The sequence below is a fragment of the Epinephelus lanceolatus genome, chromosome 11 (genome assembly GCF_041903045.1).
Source record: "Epinephelus lanceolatus isolate andai-2023 chromosome 11, ASM4190304v1, whole genome shotgun sequence".
NCBI lineage: Eukaryota > Metazoa > Chordata > Actinopteri > Perciformes > Serranidae > Epinephelus > Epinephelus lanceolatus.
This window is the reverse complement of record NC_135744.1, coordinates 37,928,159-37,945,441: the sequence shown is the minus strand read 5'-3', so window position 1 is coordinate 37,945,441 and position 17,283 is coordinate 37,928,159. Positions and strand designations below refer to the sequence as shown.

The following is a 17,283-nucleotide window of genomic DNA, read 5'->3' as shown; positions in this document are numbered from 1 at the left end:
GCACTGCCAAGGTGCCCTTGAGCAAGGCACCAAACCCCCAACCGCTCAGGGCACCTGTTCATGGGCAGCCCCCTCACTGTGACATCTCTCCATTTAATGCATGTATAGGTCTTGCTTGTGCATGTGTATGTATTTTGGGCCTGTGTGCACATGACAACAGAGTTGGTAGGGTTGGTGGAGGTGTGGTATATGGTATACATGTTGGGGGAGGGAGATGTCTTTAGAGCAAGGCAAAAAAGATCAGTTAAAACCTAAAAAGTTATTTATATCTTATCTATTTATCAGTTTTATCCATCCATCCATCCATCCATCCATCCAGGAGGCATCCTGATCAGCTGCCACCTCAACTGGCCCCTTTCAACATGAAGGAGCAGCGGCTCTACTGTGAGCTCCCTCCGGTAGTCTGAGCTCCTCACCCTATCGCTAAGGCCGAACCCAGCCACCCTTCACAGGAATCTCACTCTTGCGGTCACTACCCAAAGCTCATGACCATAGCCGAGGGTTGGGATATAGATGGACCGGTATATTGAAGGCTTTGCCCTTTGGTCCGGCACAGCTCAGGCATTACTGCAGATACTATGCCAAACCGCCTATCTATCTCACCCTCCATTTTACCCTCACTCATGAACGAGACTCCAAGATACTTGAACTCCTTTGCTTGGGGCAGTAACTCCCTCCCAAACCAGAGGGGGCAACCTTCCATTTTCCTGGCAGAGAACCATGGCCTCAGATTTGGAGATGATGACTCTCATTCCAACTGCCTCACACTCGGCTGCAAACCGGATGGAATTCATCTTTCTATCAGTAAAAGAAAAGAAAAAAAACTTAAATTAAAAATTAAATCCCCATAGGGGTCCCTCTGTTGAAGACCCAAGTGTCAGTGTATTCATTTGATAAATTAACATGCCTCACATTTCGTCAGTTCAATCTAACTGACTGCTGACGGCACCCAGCAACAAGTCCCTGTGCAAAGTAAATTCCATGCTGACAGCGAGTCTATGGTATTTCAGGTCAGTTGTAGTTCTCAGCTCCACCGCTGAGTGGCGCTGTGCGAAACACGTTAAGATGAAAAATAACTTCCGGGACACGCTTCTCAGACAGGAAGTTGCTCTTGTTGACCCGTCTGCAGAAGAGCAAGATGGCTAACTTGGACGTAGAGGATTTTATTCAACAAAACAGAGCTGTGGCGGACAAAGTGGAAACGTATCGAGGTTACTGGGAGAGTGAGAAACACTGGGAGGCCAGGAGGGAGTTTATCCTGCGGAACATGAACGACTTCGAGGATCCGCAGCTGGACCAGCTGCTCTCTCTGTCCATGGTGTGGGCTAACAACGTCTTCCTCGGCTGTCGGTGCGTTAATACAACCTGCTCTCATGGCCCTCACAGTCTGGTACAAATGGACCCTGATGTTACAGGCCTGTGTGATGGTATTTACCTGAGCTGGTGAAGATGTAAATCGCTCCACAGTCCGGATAAACCACCAATGCGGAGATTAAGCTAGCGGCAAGCAGCTGGTTTGATTTCAGTGGAGCCGTTTAAGTTAACGTTAGATATATTTGCCAAATTAATACCTTATTCCTTCCTCACGAATGAGCATTTTTCTTCCTAAAGTTAAACATCTGTTTCGACATAACTTCACAAACTCACCTTTGTTTGTTAAATGTGTTTGGGTTCTTCTTTGTCTCATTCTGAACTCATGCAGGGCTCACTGCTGCCCCCTGTGTCCAGAAAACGACAAAACAATTTAAACTGCAGCTACATTTTCTTTATTTTATTTTTTTTTTAATTATTGTATTTTAGCCCAGTCAATGTAAGCTCTGTGAGGGAGTTATAATGACACATAAGCTGATTGTCATTAGTTTACTAAATGCATAATAAGCAATTATGACCAAGATAAAGTGGGAAGTGCAACTGTACAAAAATAAAACTTGTCAGTGCTCTCGGGTGGATTAAAATATAGTAATAAAGGCACTGTGTCTAAATTTCCTGAAATATGTTTTTACATTTCTTTACTGACATGTCTTGTTACTTGTCTGTCAACATACATGCTGCTAAAAATACAAAAAGCTCATCCCGTGTGATTGTTTTAAATAAATGATATTCAGTGAATCATTTAGTCAAAAAAGATTTAAGGTTTTGTACGTAGCTTTATTAGTATCCTTATAATATTAAATTACACATTTTTCATTGTATGAATTTAAATAGAGATAATAATGTGGACTTTAGCATTTCTAAGATGCATCCACTTATTATTTCACTTTTAAGACAATTACAGTAATTCAGGGCTGGCACTAAGAATGGTTTTATTATCAGTTAACCTATTAATTATATTTTGGTTAATACTTAGGCCAATTAAATGCCAGAAAGAAGTGAGAAATGTCCATCGCAATTTCTTTAAGTGTAAATTTAGTTCCTTCAAAATCCAGAAATCTTAAATTGAGTGTCATGTATGAAAGAAAATCAGCACATGCTTAAAATTCAGCAGCTGGAAATGGGAAATGTTGTTTGAAGTCAGCTATCAGGTGAAGAGAGAGGAGGAGCGCACACCAAGGTTGGAGAGGTGCTGACCGTTGACGAAAAAATACAAATTTGAAAAAAGATGTCAGGCGCACACTCTAGACTCGATGCAAAAATATTTTCTTTTATTCAAGTACCAACGTTTCGACTAGACCGTCTTCATCCGGGTTTTACAAGACACTGAGCTACCAAACATTTTATAGGACACACAGGTGAGCTCTATGATGAGAGGGAGTGTCTTCAATTACAGGCACATGCCATGGGAGGAGCTGACAATTAACACAAGTCAGCTATCAAAAATGTTTAAGATCAATTTTCTTTCAATCTGTTAATTGATAATTGTTTCAGTTCTGCAGTTTCATCGATATTTAGATTCTCATTTGTTTTTAAGACAACACACCACTTCAGAAACAATATGAGCTACAGATGAATTACTTATGCTGATTAATTGTGGGTCATTATATTAACAGAACATATCTCCTCTCCTCACAGGTATAGCACAGAGCTCCTTGACAAAGTGAAGGAAATGGCTGAAGGCATCGAGGTGGAGGACGCGCCAGTCTTCAAAACAAGAGATGAGATTATGAAAAAGCAACAGGTACAGCTGCACACACACATACACACACACACACTTAGGTATGTTGACACAGAAAAAATGCTTCATGCATTCCTCTCTTCCATCACAGGGTCGATGACCAGTTCATCCAGTCTGGTGATGTCAGGTCGAGCCTGAAGAATGCTGGGACTCAGCTGTTATGTACATATACAGGCTGTGCTTGTAACTAGTCACACCACATTTCACGTGGTTTTACAATCTGACGGTGTTTGTTACGGATGTGATCAGTGTGAACATTTTTATTTTTTTTTTTATCAGAAGCAGAGAGACTGTGATACTCAGTATTTAACTGTGCAGACAGCAGTGATAGTTTTAGCAGTGTGGAGCTTCACTGCTCGTCCGTTTTTACATTGTTTTACATTTTTGTAATCATCATTTTTGGTAGTTTTTTTTAATTAAGTCAGATGACAGACACTGGATCTTGTTATGATGTCCCCATCTGAAGAGCAATAAATTACTTTCCCCTCTTATATGGTGTAGTTGTTTCTTTTTTTTAAGAGCGATCATAGTGGTTCTTTGTTTTGAGATTTTCTGTGAGTAAACACACAAGATAGAACATTACTTTTCTTTTACCACCAGAAAGCTTTAACACAACACAATTTCCAGCTGTTTTTGCTGCTTAATGATCAAATTGGAACAAAGTATACCAGACAATTCCGTCATTTTCTCAGTTTAGGGTTGTTTTGCTTCTTAGTCAAGGCCTTATCTTCACACTGGTAGAATTAATCTGCAGGAAGATTTTCTCTCCTCCCAATAAGGCACAAAATAACCATTTTAGACCACAAACCTTAATCGTGACCAGAGAGGAAATGGTATCTGGTAAGTGATTAAGGGTTGGTTTTAGTGACATCAGCAAGAAGCAGAACTTTTTCCTGTAATAGTTTCCCCCATCACAGCAGGTAGTGTGTGTTAGTACAATACTATGGAAAAACTTAATTAATAATAACTGACTGTGCTAAGTCATTTTCAAACAGACAAAAGAGCAAAAAAACCTGTCTCAAACTCTGAAAAATGTGTTTTATTATGTTTATACAGCATATTGTTATAAGTATACATTTTTTGTTTAATTCACAAAATCTTTATAACATATCCCTTCTGCTTTTAGATATAATAAGTCACTAGCCACAATATGACCTTAACTGTCTCAGAAAAGAGGAGCTCTGTTTTATGACTGTCTTTCGTGGATTATTTAGCTGGAGTTGGGCAGGGTTAACTCATGACTTTGTACTCAAGTGGTCTTTTAATTGCGTATCACATACAATTTTTTAAAAAAAGGAGACAAACGCAGGCGTGAAAACAACTTAAGCCTTTTGGGAAAACAGTTGATGTCACACTGCTGAAACAGGATTCAAACTTCCCCGCAGCAGTTTGCTCTCTCAATCCTCTTAACTGTTTTCATTTAGAGCGAAAAAAAAAAAAAAGGACTATCCCGGACTGCACTGCTTTTATCCTCTGCTCATTTGTTAATTCATATGTCAGCTGTGTTATTTTAAGAGATCAAAAACACAGGCTCTTCATTCACACTGACGCGCGTCACAGGCAACAAAGCATTCGGAAGTCGTTTACTTTCTGTGGCGGGCGAAACTGGAAAACCATGTGGGCGCTAGCCTAAGATGAGCTGTCAGGAGAGTGAGCGGAGAACACTTTGTATCTAGTTCTGCATTTATCTTCAATTTTTTGTTCAATTATGAGCTATAACAACTGATACAAAGGTGTATTTTAGAAAATGAGCAGACTAGACCACATTCTATCTACCAAATTCATTCTAATTCTACTTGCTACCACTGTCGTTCAAGCCCCGGTAACCATTATGAATGCACCATATTAAAATGATATAGCACCATCATTCAAGAAAATCTTCAAGCACTGTTGAGCTCCTGAGCTCAGAGGCTCCCACACACATTTTATAACACTTAACAGAGACACTGGGACACAGAACAACAGCGGGAAGACTTGACTCAAATGATTGCAATGAATACAGCATTTCCTTGGCTCAGCTGAGATTCCCACATCCTTTTCATCAGTACAAGTTTATCCTGTCCCATCCTGGTGTTAATATTTACTGTCTCATAACACTCCCTCTTGAACATAATCTACAATGGAGCAGAGACGACTGGAATAAAAGCTCAGAGCTGCCTAGCCATGATTCATCAGTGCAAGGGAGACTTGGCGCTGTTGCAGCCTGTGACGTCTGTGAGCCCAAACCTACAGCGTCTCTTAAAATAACAGAGATATGCTGGAGCAGGTCAGGGATTGTTCTTTTACAAACTGCATCTGTTGGCTGACTTGCAGAGTAACAATGATATGGACTCTGAAAGGCATTTTTTTCCAAATGTGCTGATTTGGTCATCAAGCTGCCTTTCCAAACAGCTAAGTTGAGTGCACACCAGCAGACAATACAAAAAAAGAGGAAAGTTTGGGGGAAAAAAAGTCTGTAAAACTCAAACACTAACAGCATCAATCCAACCAAACGACAGATATATTACAAATTCTGTTAGCAATAACTTATTTCACATCATGCAATAAAAAAAAGTAAAATTAAGGACAAGAAACACAAATAGAAGATTGATTTCTCCTCCCTCGATTTCCTCAAATGTGTTGGCAAGCAAGATAATGTCCATTCTGGTTTGGTTGTTCTCTGGATCTTTTTTTTTTTTTTCATTCTTCCTTATTTTCAGGGTGGCACTTGAGTTCTTCTGATATAGTTGCTGTTTTGTTTTGTTTTTTGTTTTTTTCTTCTCAATGAGGTAAAAATGAAAGACTGAAGTACTTGATGATGAAGAGAGAGGGGTGGTGGAGAGGAAGGAGTAGAGAGTGAGAGAAGCTCAGACGTCCACCCAGCTCTGCTCCACGATGGCCGTCACCCTCTTCTCGTACTCCCTCTTGTTTTCCTGATAGAGCTGTGCCGCCTGACTGTTAGCTGGGCTGTTGGGGTTTGGCTCATCCAGCAACGACTGCGAGAGGAAGTGAGGAAAGTGATGAAAATGTCCACATGTCCTCTGTCTAATCAACATTAAATAACCAGGATAGATCCCCTGAATGGGGACTTTATGCATATGCTATTCAGATATATATTTCAAATGTATTCCGATCTTGTCTCTGACGTTCTCCCCTCCCTTGGGGACAGAAAATTGTATTGTATTGAACTGAACAAACCAACCAACCTGGATGGAAGTGAGTATGGACGACACATCGTATGTGGGGCTCCAGCGGTTCTGAAGGATGTCTAAACATATACTGCCATCTGCGTAAACTGGTAAAACAGAGAGAAAACACAGTCAAGCCTCAGACCACAGAGATCAACAACACAGTACCAGTTACTACTTCTCTATAGCTGGATTTCCATCCAAATATAGTGCACATTTTAACCAAATTTTCAGAACATTTCCAAAAATAAAACTACTGTTGTTATGTGAATAATGAGAGTTGGTTCATTGAGATACGATGCAGTAGGTGGCGGTGATTCTCCAGCCAGTTGCCACTACAGAAGAGGGCACAACAAGATTGACATAATTAAAAGAACACTGGTCAGAAGTAAAACAATGGATGTATAACGACGGAGAGCACACTGGAAATAGAAAGTTGTGAACTAGTATTACAGCTATGTGTTCTCGGAAGAGTTGAGGTAACAGCCCTGTGTGCATAAGCGTGTTAAAAGCCATCCAGAGATGTTTAAGAGTGAGCCTGCAGTGTCCTGTGCAACATCATTTGCTCACTTAATCCATTTCCATTGCACTTAGATGCCTTTACCTTTTTACCAACCTTTCCACTATCCAAGCATGAAAAGTTTTTTGATTATAATTTAAGATGGAAACACATCTAGTGTCGCCAACATAGATTTCTCCACATGTAGAAAAAGACTGAAAGTGCAACATATCTGGAACAGATGCTTTTAAAACAAAACAGATGGTGAAGATGAGTTCAGGAGACAATTATAGTTTCTTATTTGAGCAGTAGTCTCAGAATGTCCTGTTTTCACATTGCAGCTGACTGCAGCATTGCAGACAAAAAACACTGCAAGTCCCCACTAAATAAAAGGAGTTTATGATCCGGTTAAATCAGTAAATACAAGACACAAAATGAAGTGATAAAACCTGCAGCTCAAGCCGATCAAAACCAAATGTAAACACATGATAGTGGCTGTACGTCACATACAAAAAATATACTACCTCACTGATTTCACCTCTTAAATTCATATTAATTATGAACTGGGAAAGGAAATGTAAGGGAGGAAACTGTGTGGATGAGGAAGAACTTGAAGCCTTGACACAATGGAGGTACATTAATGTACTTCATACAAATGTAAACTGTAGACGCTGGTTAGGAATAAAGTGAAGGCAGGCAATTATTTCTATATTCAAATGCCTGGTTTGAATGTGTGAATATGTGCGAGTGTGTTTGGGCAGCTGTACCACTTACCATTTGGGTGAAACATTCTGGAGACAAACCGAACTGTGGGAGGCTTGTTTGGGTACTCCTCTGAAAACTCTATCAGCAGCTTAAATGTTCCTGCAGAGAGACACAGGGGGAGGAGAAGGAGGGTGAGAGACGGAGTGACCAACGGTGAGAAATAAGGAACAGAGGGAGAGTGTGTGTGTGCTGGGGGGAGCGCACGCAAGTAATTTTGCGAGGAGAATACGGATGTGAAGGATCGAGGGGGTCAGAGAAAGCGAGAGAAACAATTACGTTACTAAAAATATAGCCGGCTGGACCAGAAAGAGAAGCTAATCCCTCACTGAGGCAGAGATGTCGACTCTGCAGGCTAAAAGGAGAAGAAAGGAGGGAGAAGCCTGAGAAGAGAAAACAATAAACCCTGAGTCAGCACTTCTCATGCCTGACCTAAGTCATAATTACAGGCAAAAAAAAAAAGTGTGTGTAAGAGGGGAAAAAGTGTGTGTATGTGCATTAATGTGCTTGTGTCTCTTGTACTGATGTACTATACTGCAGAGCTGCAAGTTTGTTACCAACTGAACACACCTAATTAATGTTCAGCAGTTACTGACACTGATGTTAGCCATTTATCTAAAAAGGTGATTAAAACATAAATGCCAAATTGATTGTGATCAGGGTTAACACCAAGAGTTGATGTGCAAACACTAAGTAAAACATGATAAATTATGAGTACATGGAATATAGTACATGAGAAAAATAAATAAAAATTACAGCTGCTTCTTTGCATTTGCTGAATTTGTATTCTTCCCCTTTATAGCTTAGCAAAATGTCATCAAATATAAAGACATCCACCTGTACCTTATTTCAGTTTTGTGTAAAATATCTTAAAAGTATTGTTGCGACTGTTACGTATCTGTGCAATACAGAACATCTTGTTGCGTTAGCTCATTCAAATGTACCTGAAAACAGGTTTTAAACAGTGAAAAGCATCATGGAAGCCACTGAAAAAAAGGGTGGTTACTTCTTTTTCTCTCTTCTCTGTTAATTAGTCTCTCTCTCAAACTCTGTGCCGACTAATTTAGAATGATGCTCTAATGCTGCTGGGACGGTGATGAACAAATTTTTGTGATGGCACGTCATTGCATCGTGCTAAAAAGGAGGCGAAAAATTAGTGCGTCCACCCAGGTTGCACGTGTCCATCACTGCTGATCGGAGCCAATTGGAGCTAGAGCTGATAAATACCTATGACGACTGCAGAGTAATTTGTCTCAGGAATGAAATCTGATTGTAACCTTTACCATTAAATACAAAAGCCAGATGTTAGTGGGCATTAGTGGGTTTTTGTCCAGTGGGAACGGGGCTTAAAGGCCAAGACACACCAAACCTACATCAGAGAACTAGTAGCAATGAAGGCTGACTGTTGCATTGCCTCATGTCCCCTGTGTCTAAGCCAAAAAGTTGCACTGGACACACCAGTAGTAACAGTCAATGGCCAACTAACAAATAAATTCTGTATCTGGTTAAGTGTATTTAACTATTGATGGTAGTCTGTATTTGTCATTAAAAAGGGAAGCCAGAAGACTGACAGGACAGATTCCAGACGCTAGTTAGACTGTTAGCAGATTAACAACATAACCTGATGTTAAGAGAACAAATGATGTTTACTATGTGATAGCCAACGATAACACAAACAATAAACCGTTTCTGCTAAAGAGCTCAAAGGCTAGGAAAAATCTCAAGTACAGCTGTTTGTTTACTTTCCTCATTTCCTTTTCTTTCTCATGCACAGAGCTGAACTGCCAATCTGTGATATGTTTCACCGACATGCTCCACTATCTGACACTGATTCAACATGCCTAATTGGCTAAAGAAAGGCAGACGAGGGCGAATGATGTGGGACACATCACATACACTCGGGTGACAGGTGCTCACCAGTGGCCCAATGCTGACCAACAGTTGACCATTGGTTTGATGTGTCAGAGCTTAAGAGTACAGGGCCAAGTTGAGGGTTCAGATAATGACTTGCTTTGAACATTAATCTGATTATTTGATGTAATTTTGTGTACGTTTGCATATTAAAGTGTCTATCAATACAAAAATTACTTTATTAATAATTGCAATGGTTTTAATTGGATCGTTTAAGACTGTAACACTGTCCCACTGCACTGTACGAACATTAGGAGGCTTTGTATTAGAGGGGTGAAAGGCAGCTCTTTAAACTCATCATCAAATGTGCTTAGAGTCATAACCTTAGAAAATGTGTCAGACCGCAAATTAGCACGAGTACCTCTAGGCCTTAAAATTGAAATAACTCAAAACCCTTTCCAGACTTTTTTGAACACCCTTGGATATCCCGTTTGTAATCATTTCATCTCTCCTAAAAATATCTATTTATAAGTTTGGGAATGTTTCTGAGTGTGTGATTTCATGATTGATTGCTTGGGTGTGTAACCCACCATCCCTTTTACAACACTGCCCAGACAGCTGTAATAGATGGACTGAATAATGCATCTCCACAACAGTAACAAAGTGGGGGGAAGTTAAATCAAATCCAGAGCTTTGGATAAAATGCACTCCCACTGTGCCTGCACTTTATGGACAAGATGAATCAAAATGGAGAACTTACCGTCTTCAAACGGTGTTCCCACAGGCCTAAAGAAGGCAAAGAGAGACACAAATAAAATTATTTCCAAATTCAGAGAAATCCCCAATGCTACCAATAAGGCCTTGGCTTGTAGGGAAACACAACCATTACCATCTATCCTTCAAGGACTTGCTCTGCACAAACACCACAGTCTTTATTTACTCAGCTCTTCACATTCACACAGTCTGTGTAAAGGGGCCAATTAAAACAGCTGCCCACTCGTTTTACATTTCTGGCAGCTTCCCCTTTGACTTTGAATTAGGTGAGGACTATTAGCAAGTTCTATTTTAAACCCAAGTGTGTTGCTCTGGTTTGTTTTTGTTGCACCTTGTTGCTTCTTGTCAGGTTTTCAATTACTCACAAGTATTGCTAATACTCTTGATGTTTTATTAGTTCTGGCTTTGACTTTTGAATTTCATGCAACTCCTGTGTTTTTTTCCTAACTGGGAAGAGTTTAAAAACCATGTTTCGTCTTGTTCTTTTATGAGTCATTCTCCTTTCAATTGCACTTTAAATTGTGTACCAAGAAACATCACAAAATCGTATTACTGGTTTGGTTTTTATCAGTGCTTCTGTCCTTTCTTACTCCTCTTCTTTAATCCCCAAACTCTGTTCCCAACAGTGTCTCCCATCTCGTTCTTGCATCAAAAACCCACTGAGTTTCCAAATGCTGATTTTCCAGACTGTTCTGTGTCCCAGTCAGTGCGACAATCCAAAATTTCTTTTTTTAAAGCAGGAGAACATGGAGAATGAGAGTGCAAAGGGGTGGCTGTGTTGGAGGAATCTGTGCATTACAATCACAGTGGCACACTAAAGACAGCAGGGCGGAGTTGGATTTAGAGCATGACTCACCCAAAAATAACTGCGTTCCAAAGCATGATGTTGTTCTCTGATGGCGCTCCACTCACACCGGTGGGAGGATCTTCTTGAAGTCTGGGTAAGACAAAGAGAAAGAGATGCAAGGAAGGGAGATGGGCAGAGAGAAAGGGGCGTTGTAAGAGACATGGAAACACAGACAGCAAGAGAGAGACGGAAAATGACAGCAAAACAGGGACATGAACAAAAGGAAAAAGCAGCAGGAAGCAAGGCAGGAAGAGAGATGAAGATGAGAAAAAAGGGAGACAAAAAAACAAAATGAGAAAAGATTGGGGCGCAAAAAGAGGCAAACCGAGATAAAGGGACAGAAAAGGATGAAAGATGGAATAAAAAGAGGATGGAAACAGAAGGAAAGGAAACAGAGAAGGGGGAGAAAGAAGCAGAAGGGAAAGAAACAAAGATGGGAGAGAGCGTGAGGATTTTAATTAACACCTTGACTGCAGGATAATTATCAGTCAAAACACGAACTGCTGTATCAACATGACTTCAGTAGACAGCCAGGCTTGCAGGATCAAGTGCACACTGCCCATCCTGCTGTCACATGTCGGCTAACATAAGCCGTACCATTGACTCTCATCTGAAACACTACTGTACCATGACCTGAGCGTCTAAGCCCTGAGAGCTTTAGCCACTGAGTCAACCTTCACCTGAAACGACCTCTGGCTAACATTGACATGATCAGGCAAATACACAACCAATGAAAGAAAGGAGGGGCACCCTGATGTTGTCAATGAATGTTTGTTTTGTTACTCTCCATCACAGATCTACATGAAACACAGGTTACCGAACTGCAGCCTAATTCATGAAAGCTCTGGACACTCAGTGTCTGTTCTTTCCCAGGAAAAACAATCTGGTGCAGAGGAGGTGATGTGTTTTACATTTGCAGCAGCAGCAGCAGCAGCAGCAACGCTGGTGTGTTTAGAATAAATAGAGGAAGTGGGCAGTTAGCAGCACAGACAAAGGATCGCCAACTAAAGAAACTTAAAGTCTAACAGCTACTACATTTTGGTTGATTTCCGGCTTTTGTCCGGTGTACGAGTTTAAACCGGTTTGACTTGCAAACCCAATGAACCAGCATTTATCATTATGACATATTCTGGCTAATTAAAAAGTAGTAATGACCTGTGTCGAAGGTGTCACTGCGCTAAATCCAACTTGTATTGCATTTAGGGCTGCCACGATTAGTCGACTAATCGATGACTAATCGACTATTAAAATAATCGGTGACTATTTTAGTAGTCGACTAATCGGTTAGAGTCATTTTTCATAGAAAAGCACTATAAAAGTACCCCAAAATACTCTTACTGCAGCTTCTCACGTTCAGATATTGGCAGCTTTACACACTCTCCCGTGACAGTGAACTAAAACCCTGGTGTGAGTATGTATGAGTATAATTTTGGGGTTTGGGCGAGACAGAATGACATTTTTCAACATTTTAACACATTTTTCGATGAAATGATTAGTCGACTAATCGAAGAAATAATCGACAGATTAGTCGACAATGAAAATAATCGTTAGTGGCAGCCCTAATTGCATTAGTAATATTACGCAATATGCCAACGTGATTAACATAATGTTATGTTTATTTATAAATTGACTAACAGAGCCACAAGCGCCTGATAGGCCATGCACCATGCACAATTTGTCGCGGTCAAGTTAATCTTATTTTCTATATAGCACCAGATCACAACAGAAGAAAATGCCAGAGCCTGAGGTGAAGCCTTTAAATCCCTTGTTAAGTATGACCCAACAGTCCAATACCCAGCAGTATAAAACAGAAAAAAGCAGCAAATCCTGACATCTGAGAACCTGGACTCAGCAAATGTTTGGCTTTTTTGCATGATGGGAATAGTACTGACGATTAATCGATAATCAAAATAGTTGGTGAACAATTTTCTGATGACTTAAAAGTTGATTATCAGTGTCAATTCATGGTAATTTAGGAACATGACATGTTCTCTTGACATACTTGTCTTCATCTGTTGGCATTTTACAGCTCAAGTGATTCAGGATCAATCATTAATGAAAACAATCATTAGCTCCAGCTCCACACAAAAAAAAAAACATAGCCCAGAGCCGTCTGACTGACAAGTGATCTCTGCAAAGTACAGCACAGAACTGCCACAGCAACAACTGCCTAGCAACAAAGACGTCAACAAATCAAAACACACAGATGTAGCAGGTCAACATCTTAAATTAAGTTTCCGACAACAGCTTCCTGTTTGTTAAACTATTGATCAGTGTGGGCTTTGAAACAGGCGTGCATGACAAATACAGGCAGTGTGTTGAAATGAACCTTAGTACTCAGAATAGACTACAATCTACTCTGCCAGGTCCCTCGCTGATACTCTGGGTACATTACTGTGTCACATTAAAGGTCTTGCTTCAGATCACCAGTGCATGTAGGCCAGGTCCGGGATCACCACAGACTATTTGGGCTACAATCCCACTCCTAGTATAAAAGCTGATTTAATAAGAGCTTACAGCTATAAAATAAGGTAGGCTGATTTGTGTGTCTGTGTGTGAATGCAGATCCATGTGTAAGTCCCTCGCTGCAGATGGACCCACTGCAATTAACCTCATTTACTGTAATCTGCCTGAGCTCTCCACTAGTGGATGGATGCTACTCAACTTCACTGGTTGTTGCTTCATTTTACTTGGAAACTGGGGATTTCTAATCACTTTGTAGATGGCAGATTATGGGAAGTAGTGGGCAGTCTTGAGCCGATATATATTTTTCTCAGTCTGTGTGGGGTAATGTGAGTTAAAAGGGCACTGTGAGGCGGTTCATTTTGATAGAAAGATTGTCTTATTTATTGTCTTCTCCATTTTTTTCCCTTTAAACTGAATATCTTTGGGTTTTGGACTGGTGGTTGGACAACAAATACATTTGGGGACACCACCTTTCTGACATTTTAAAGGCCCAGAAAATAATCAGCAGGATAGATAATGAAAAAAAAAGTTAGCTGCAGCCCTAGTATAATTTCTGCGATTAATAAATTACCCTAAATAGTCCATGTAGTCAAAGAAACCCCTCTATAGCATGCAGCCAATCCAATGACATACACACATTTACAGCTTGATCTGCTAGAAATTGTCTCGTTGAGCGAGAACATCTGACAAAGTAAAGTCTACACAAACACTCAATGTCAGTAAGACTTCGACTGTGCTAAAATAGATATAAGATTGGGGAACATGTTGCTTAGTTTCATTTTATCAACTCAAACCAGACTAGCTTACAGACTGCGGTGAGCCAATATAAAGCTGAATACGCACTAAAATACTTTGTGGAGCCACACGATCGAAAAAACAAACAGATGGTATTGTAGCACGGGGTGATGGTTGTTGGTTTCACAATGTCATTCGTTTCCAAAAATAAGAGGGAAGAAATGAAAGTGATGCTTTCCTGAAAATAATCTGAACAGGTTCAGATGTTTTTCAAAGCTAAAAAAATTGCTTATTTGAGCAGCACTTCAACATCGACGTTTCATCTGACATCCAAGATACCGAGCTAAAACATCACACAAAAGTGTTTAAGACACATATTGTGCAAATACTTTGACTTACAGATCAAACAAGGGAGGTCAGGTGTTATCACACAAGCCCAAGTTCAATCAGCCAGCCTTGGCGTGGACACAAAGGCTGATCCAGGAATGAGCCATTGTGTTTTCCTTACCTCTGTGTGTTACAGTTTACCACCTGGGGACTGGCACAGCAGAGTTGAGTTACAGTGACACCTTATCTGCCCTGCTTCAACGGCTGTTCTTCGCAGAACAGCTTAGGATCTTTTTTCCACTGACAGGTGTGTGTGGATAACACACAAACAAACACACACGTACCGTAGGATGCCATATGGAGCAAGGCAACAGACTGGGGATGGCACGTATTACAAGGAACCCTTTTCCAGGTGTGATTCTCCAAGGACACTGTTACATAGTGTTGTCTTCGCAGCAGGAGTTTTGACAATATCATCAACATATGAAGAATTTTGGGGTTGTTTAGACACACCAATACCCATTTTTAAAAGGCACAAAGAAGACCTGTTAGGCACATATTGAGATGGAGCACCCCCTGACCACACACACAGAGTTGTGCAACACCTGAAAGCCACGTTGCCTCCAAAAGGGGGGACTGAAACCATATTGCTTGCTGCCTACTTGATTTCTAACCTTTACAGCAGCAGATTCAAACCCACATTTTGCAGACTGCACGGAGTAACTGGGATAAATCGTATTACATTTAGCGTCTAATCGGGGCCAGTTAAGGTAAAACAAAGACGCTGCTGAATCGCATGTCCAGCCACATTAAACCCACCTCAGGTAACCTCAGCTAGCCGAAGTAGCACCTACGCTAACAAACAAACAAGACAGGATAAATGCAAAGACTAACGTTATTCCCAGGGTAGAAAACACTGCATGACACCAAAGTGCCTTCCTTGAATACCGTCAGAAAATAGAAAATACACAGTCGTCACGTTGCCATTCCTACAAATACCATGTGCAGACACAAACAATTAAAGCTGACATATTTATTTCTCAACTCCAGTCAAGCTTTATATCCAATATCCTCTGCACCAGCAGCTAGCGCTAAGCTAGCTGAGCTAGCTACCGACAGCTTCATCGGCTAACGCTGCTAGCTACACACACACAAACAGAAGAAGCTGCCAAAACGTTGCGGTACCTTTTAAAATCTCTCATAAGCCGTCTCCTTGCCGGGGTCGACATTATTCAAAATGTAATTTAAAAAATCCTAAAGCAGGACCATAAACCGAGTACTATCCGAAACCAAATCCGGTGTTTCTTCCGCTTGTAACCCTTTTCTTCTTCTCCCAAAACAACTGGCTAGCTAGCTGTTTCTGGTGACGTCGGTTGCTTACAGTGCTGGCCAACAGAGGTACAGCCCCTTTTATGTCACACAGCATGTCGATGTAAGAAATGGTCACTATAACACTGCCCAAATACAAGCCAACTATATTTGTGTTGGTGTGAGGTGTAAGATACATTATATTATTATCATATGCTGCAAGCCGAAGTAACAGGAGCCATCATTACATATCATTGACACACATTCAAGCCTTGAAGTTGTGTGATATGGAGCCATTTAAATATCCTGCAACATGCATTACTCTAGTAGGGATTTAAAGCATGCCTGTGATACAAGTTCAAGTTATATTTGTCACCAAACTCCACATATCTCTGGATTGTGCAGTGAAATGCTTTGTCGCTGCCTCTGACACTGTGCTCTATATAAATAACAATAAAATGTTAAATATAATATGATTTGTCAAAAGGGATACTTGCAGGCATTTTCTAGTTAATCGAACTAGTAACATCCCTGTATGATACTGGTCCCTACAGTGTGGATTTGAGTATAACATAATCTTATGATGCTTTATGGTACATTTTTGCATCTTTGATGATTCTGGGACAAATTTTGGGACTAAGGGCCCCTAGCTTCTGCCGTTGGTTAAACTATACTTAAGTATTTTGATAGTGTTGGCAAGGAGGAGAGGCTAAGACTAGAGGCTAGAGCCTGACCTCTCTCCAAAAGCCACAGGCCTCAGCAGATCTACATATTGTGGGACATTATACCAAATAACATAGGAAACCATTACAGGAAATGTGCTGAAGGCTTTATGGTTTTCTGCAAACATGAAACAAATTAGATATTACACAACTAAAAATCAGATAAGATGTTATGTTTTTAGCGGTCATTTTAAACTTTGGCGTTGAGGTAGGCGTTGCCTGATCATTTGGGTCCCTGGGCATGTGCCTGATGGGCGCATGCTCATGCCAGTTTTTATAAATTCTATGACATACAGAGTGCCTGTGATACAGGCTGAAACTTCAATAAAATTATTTATATAAAATAGAAAAAGTTCACTTATGAAAAGGAGTGTCCTTTGTGTCCAGTGTAGTGATACATTTTGATATTAAAACTGAGTTGCTGGGTCACGTAACCATGAGCTGAAACAATTTGTTGATTAATCAATTGTCAGACAAATTATTCAGCAACTACTATGGTAACTGTTTAAGATAAAAAGACAACATCTTCAGACAGGCATTTTTGTGGCTCCACCTTGGGCTTTATGAGAATGTAAAGGATGTTTTTCACAATTTTCTGACATTTTATAGCCCATACAAACAATCTCATAATCTGCAGACTAAGTGATCAAAAGTAATCAGTTGCAGCCCTAATGTGTTCTGTTGTAATGTTTGCATTTCCACTTAAATGAATA

The 17,283-nt window shown here is 40.4% G+C and overlaps 2 protein-coding genes across 2 annotated transcripts; one reads left to right on the top strand and one right to left on the bottom strand.

Moving 5' to 3' along the window:
* The first annotated feature begins 1,100 nt into the window (after window positions 1-1,100).
* cdkn2aipnl (CDKN2A interacting protein N-terminal like) lies at window positions 1,101-3,603 on the top strand. Its single transcript, XM_033643168.2, has 3 exons — window positions 1,101-1,350; window positions 3,010-3,115; window positions 3,204-3,603. The coding sequence occupies exons 1-3, from the start codon at window positions 1,139-1,141 to the stop codon at window positions 3,210-3,212; spliced, it is 327 nt and encodes a 108-aa protein (XP_033499059.1). The 5' UTR covers window positions 1,101-1,138; the 3' UTR covers window positions 3,213-3,603.
* A 527-nt stretch (window positions 3,604-4,130) lies between these two features.
* On the bottom strand, window positions 4,131-15,948 carry ube2b (ubiquitin-conjugating enzyme E2B (RAD6 homolog)). Its single transcript, XM_033643156.2, has 6 exons — window positions 15,726-15,948; window positions 11,022-11,102; window positions 10,152-10,177; window positions 7,553-7,642; window positions 6,298-6,386; window positions 4,131-6,087 (listed from the first exon to the last, which is right to left on the bottom strand). Exons 1-6 carry the CDS (start codon window positions 15,767-15,769, stop codon window positions 5,959-5,961), a joined length of 459 nt encoding a protein of 152 aa, XP_033499047.1. The 5' UTR covers window positions 15,770-15,948; the 3' UTR covers window positions 4,131-5,958.
* Window positions 15,949-17,283: the final 1,335 nt, after the last annotated feature.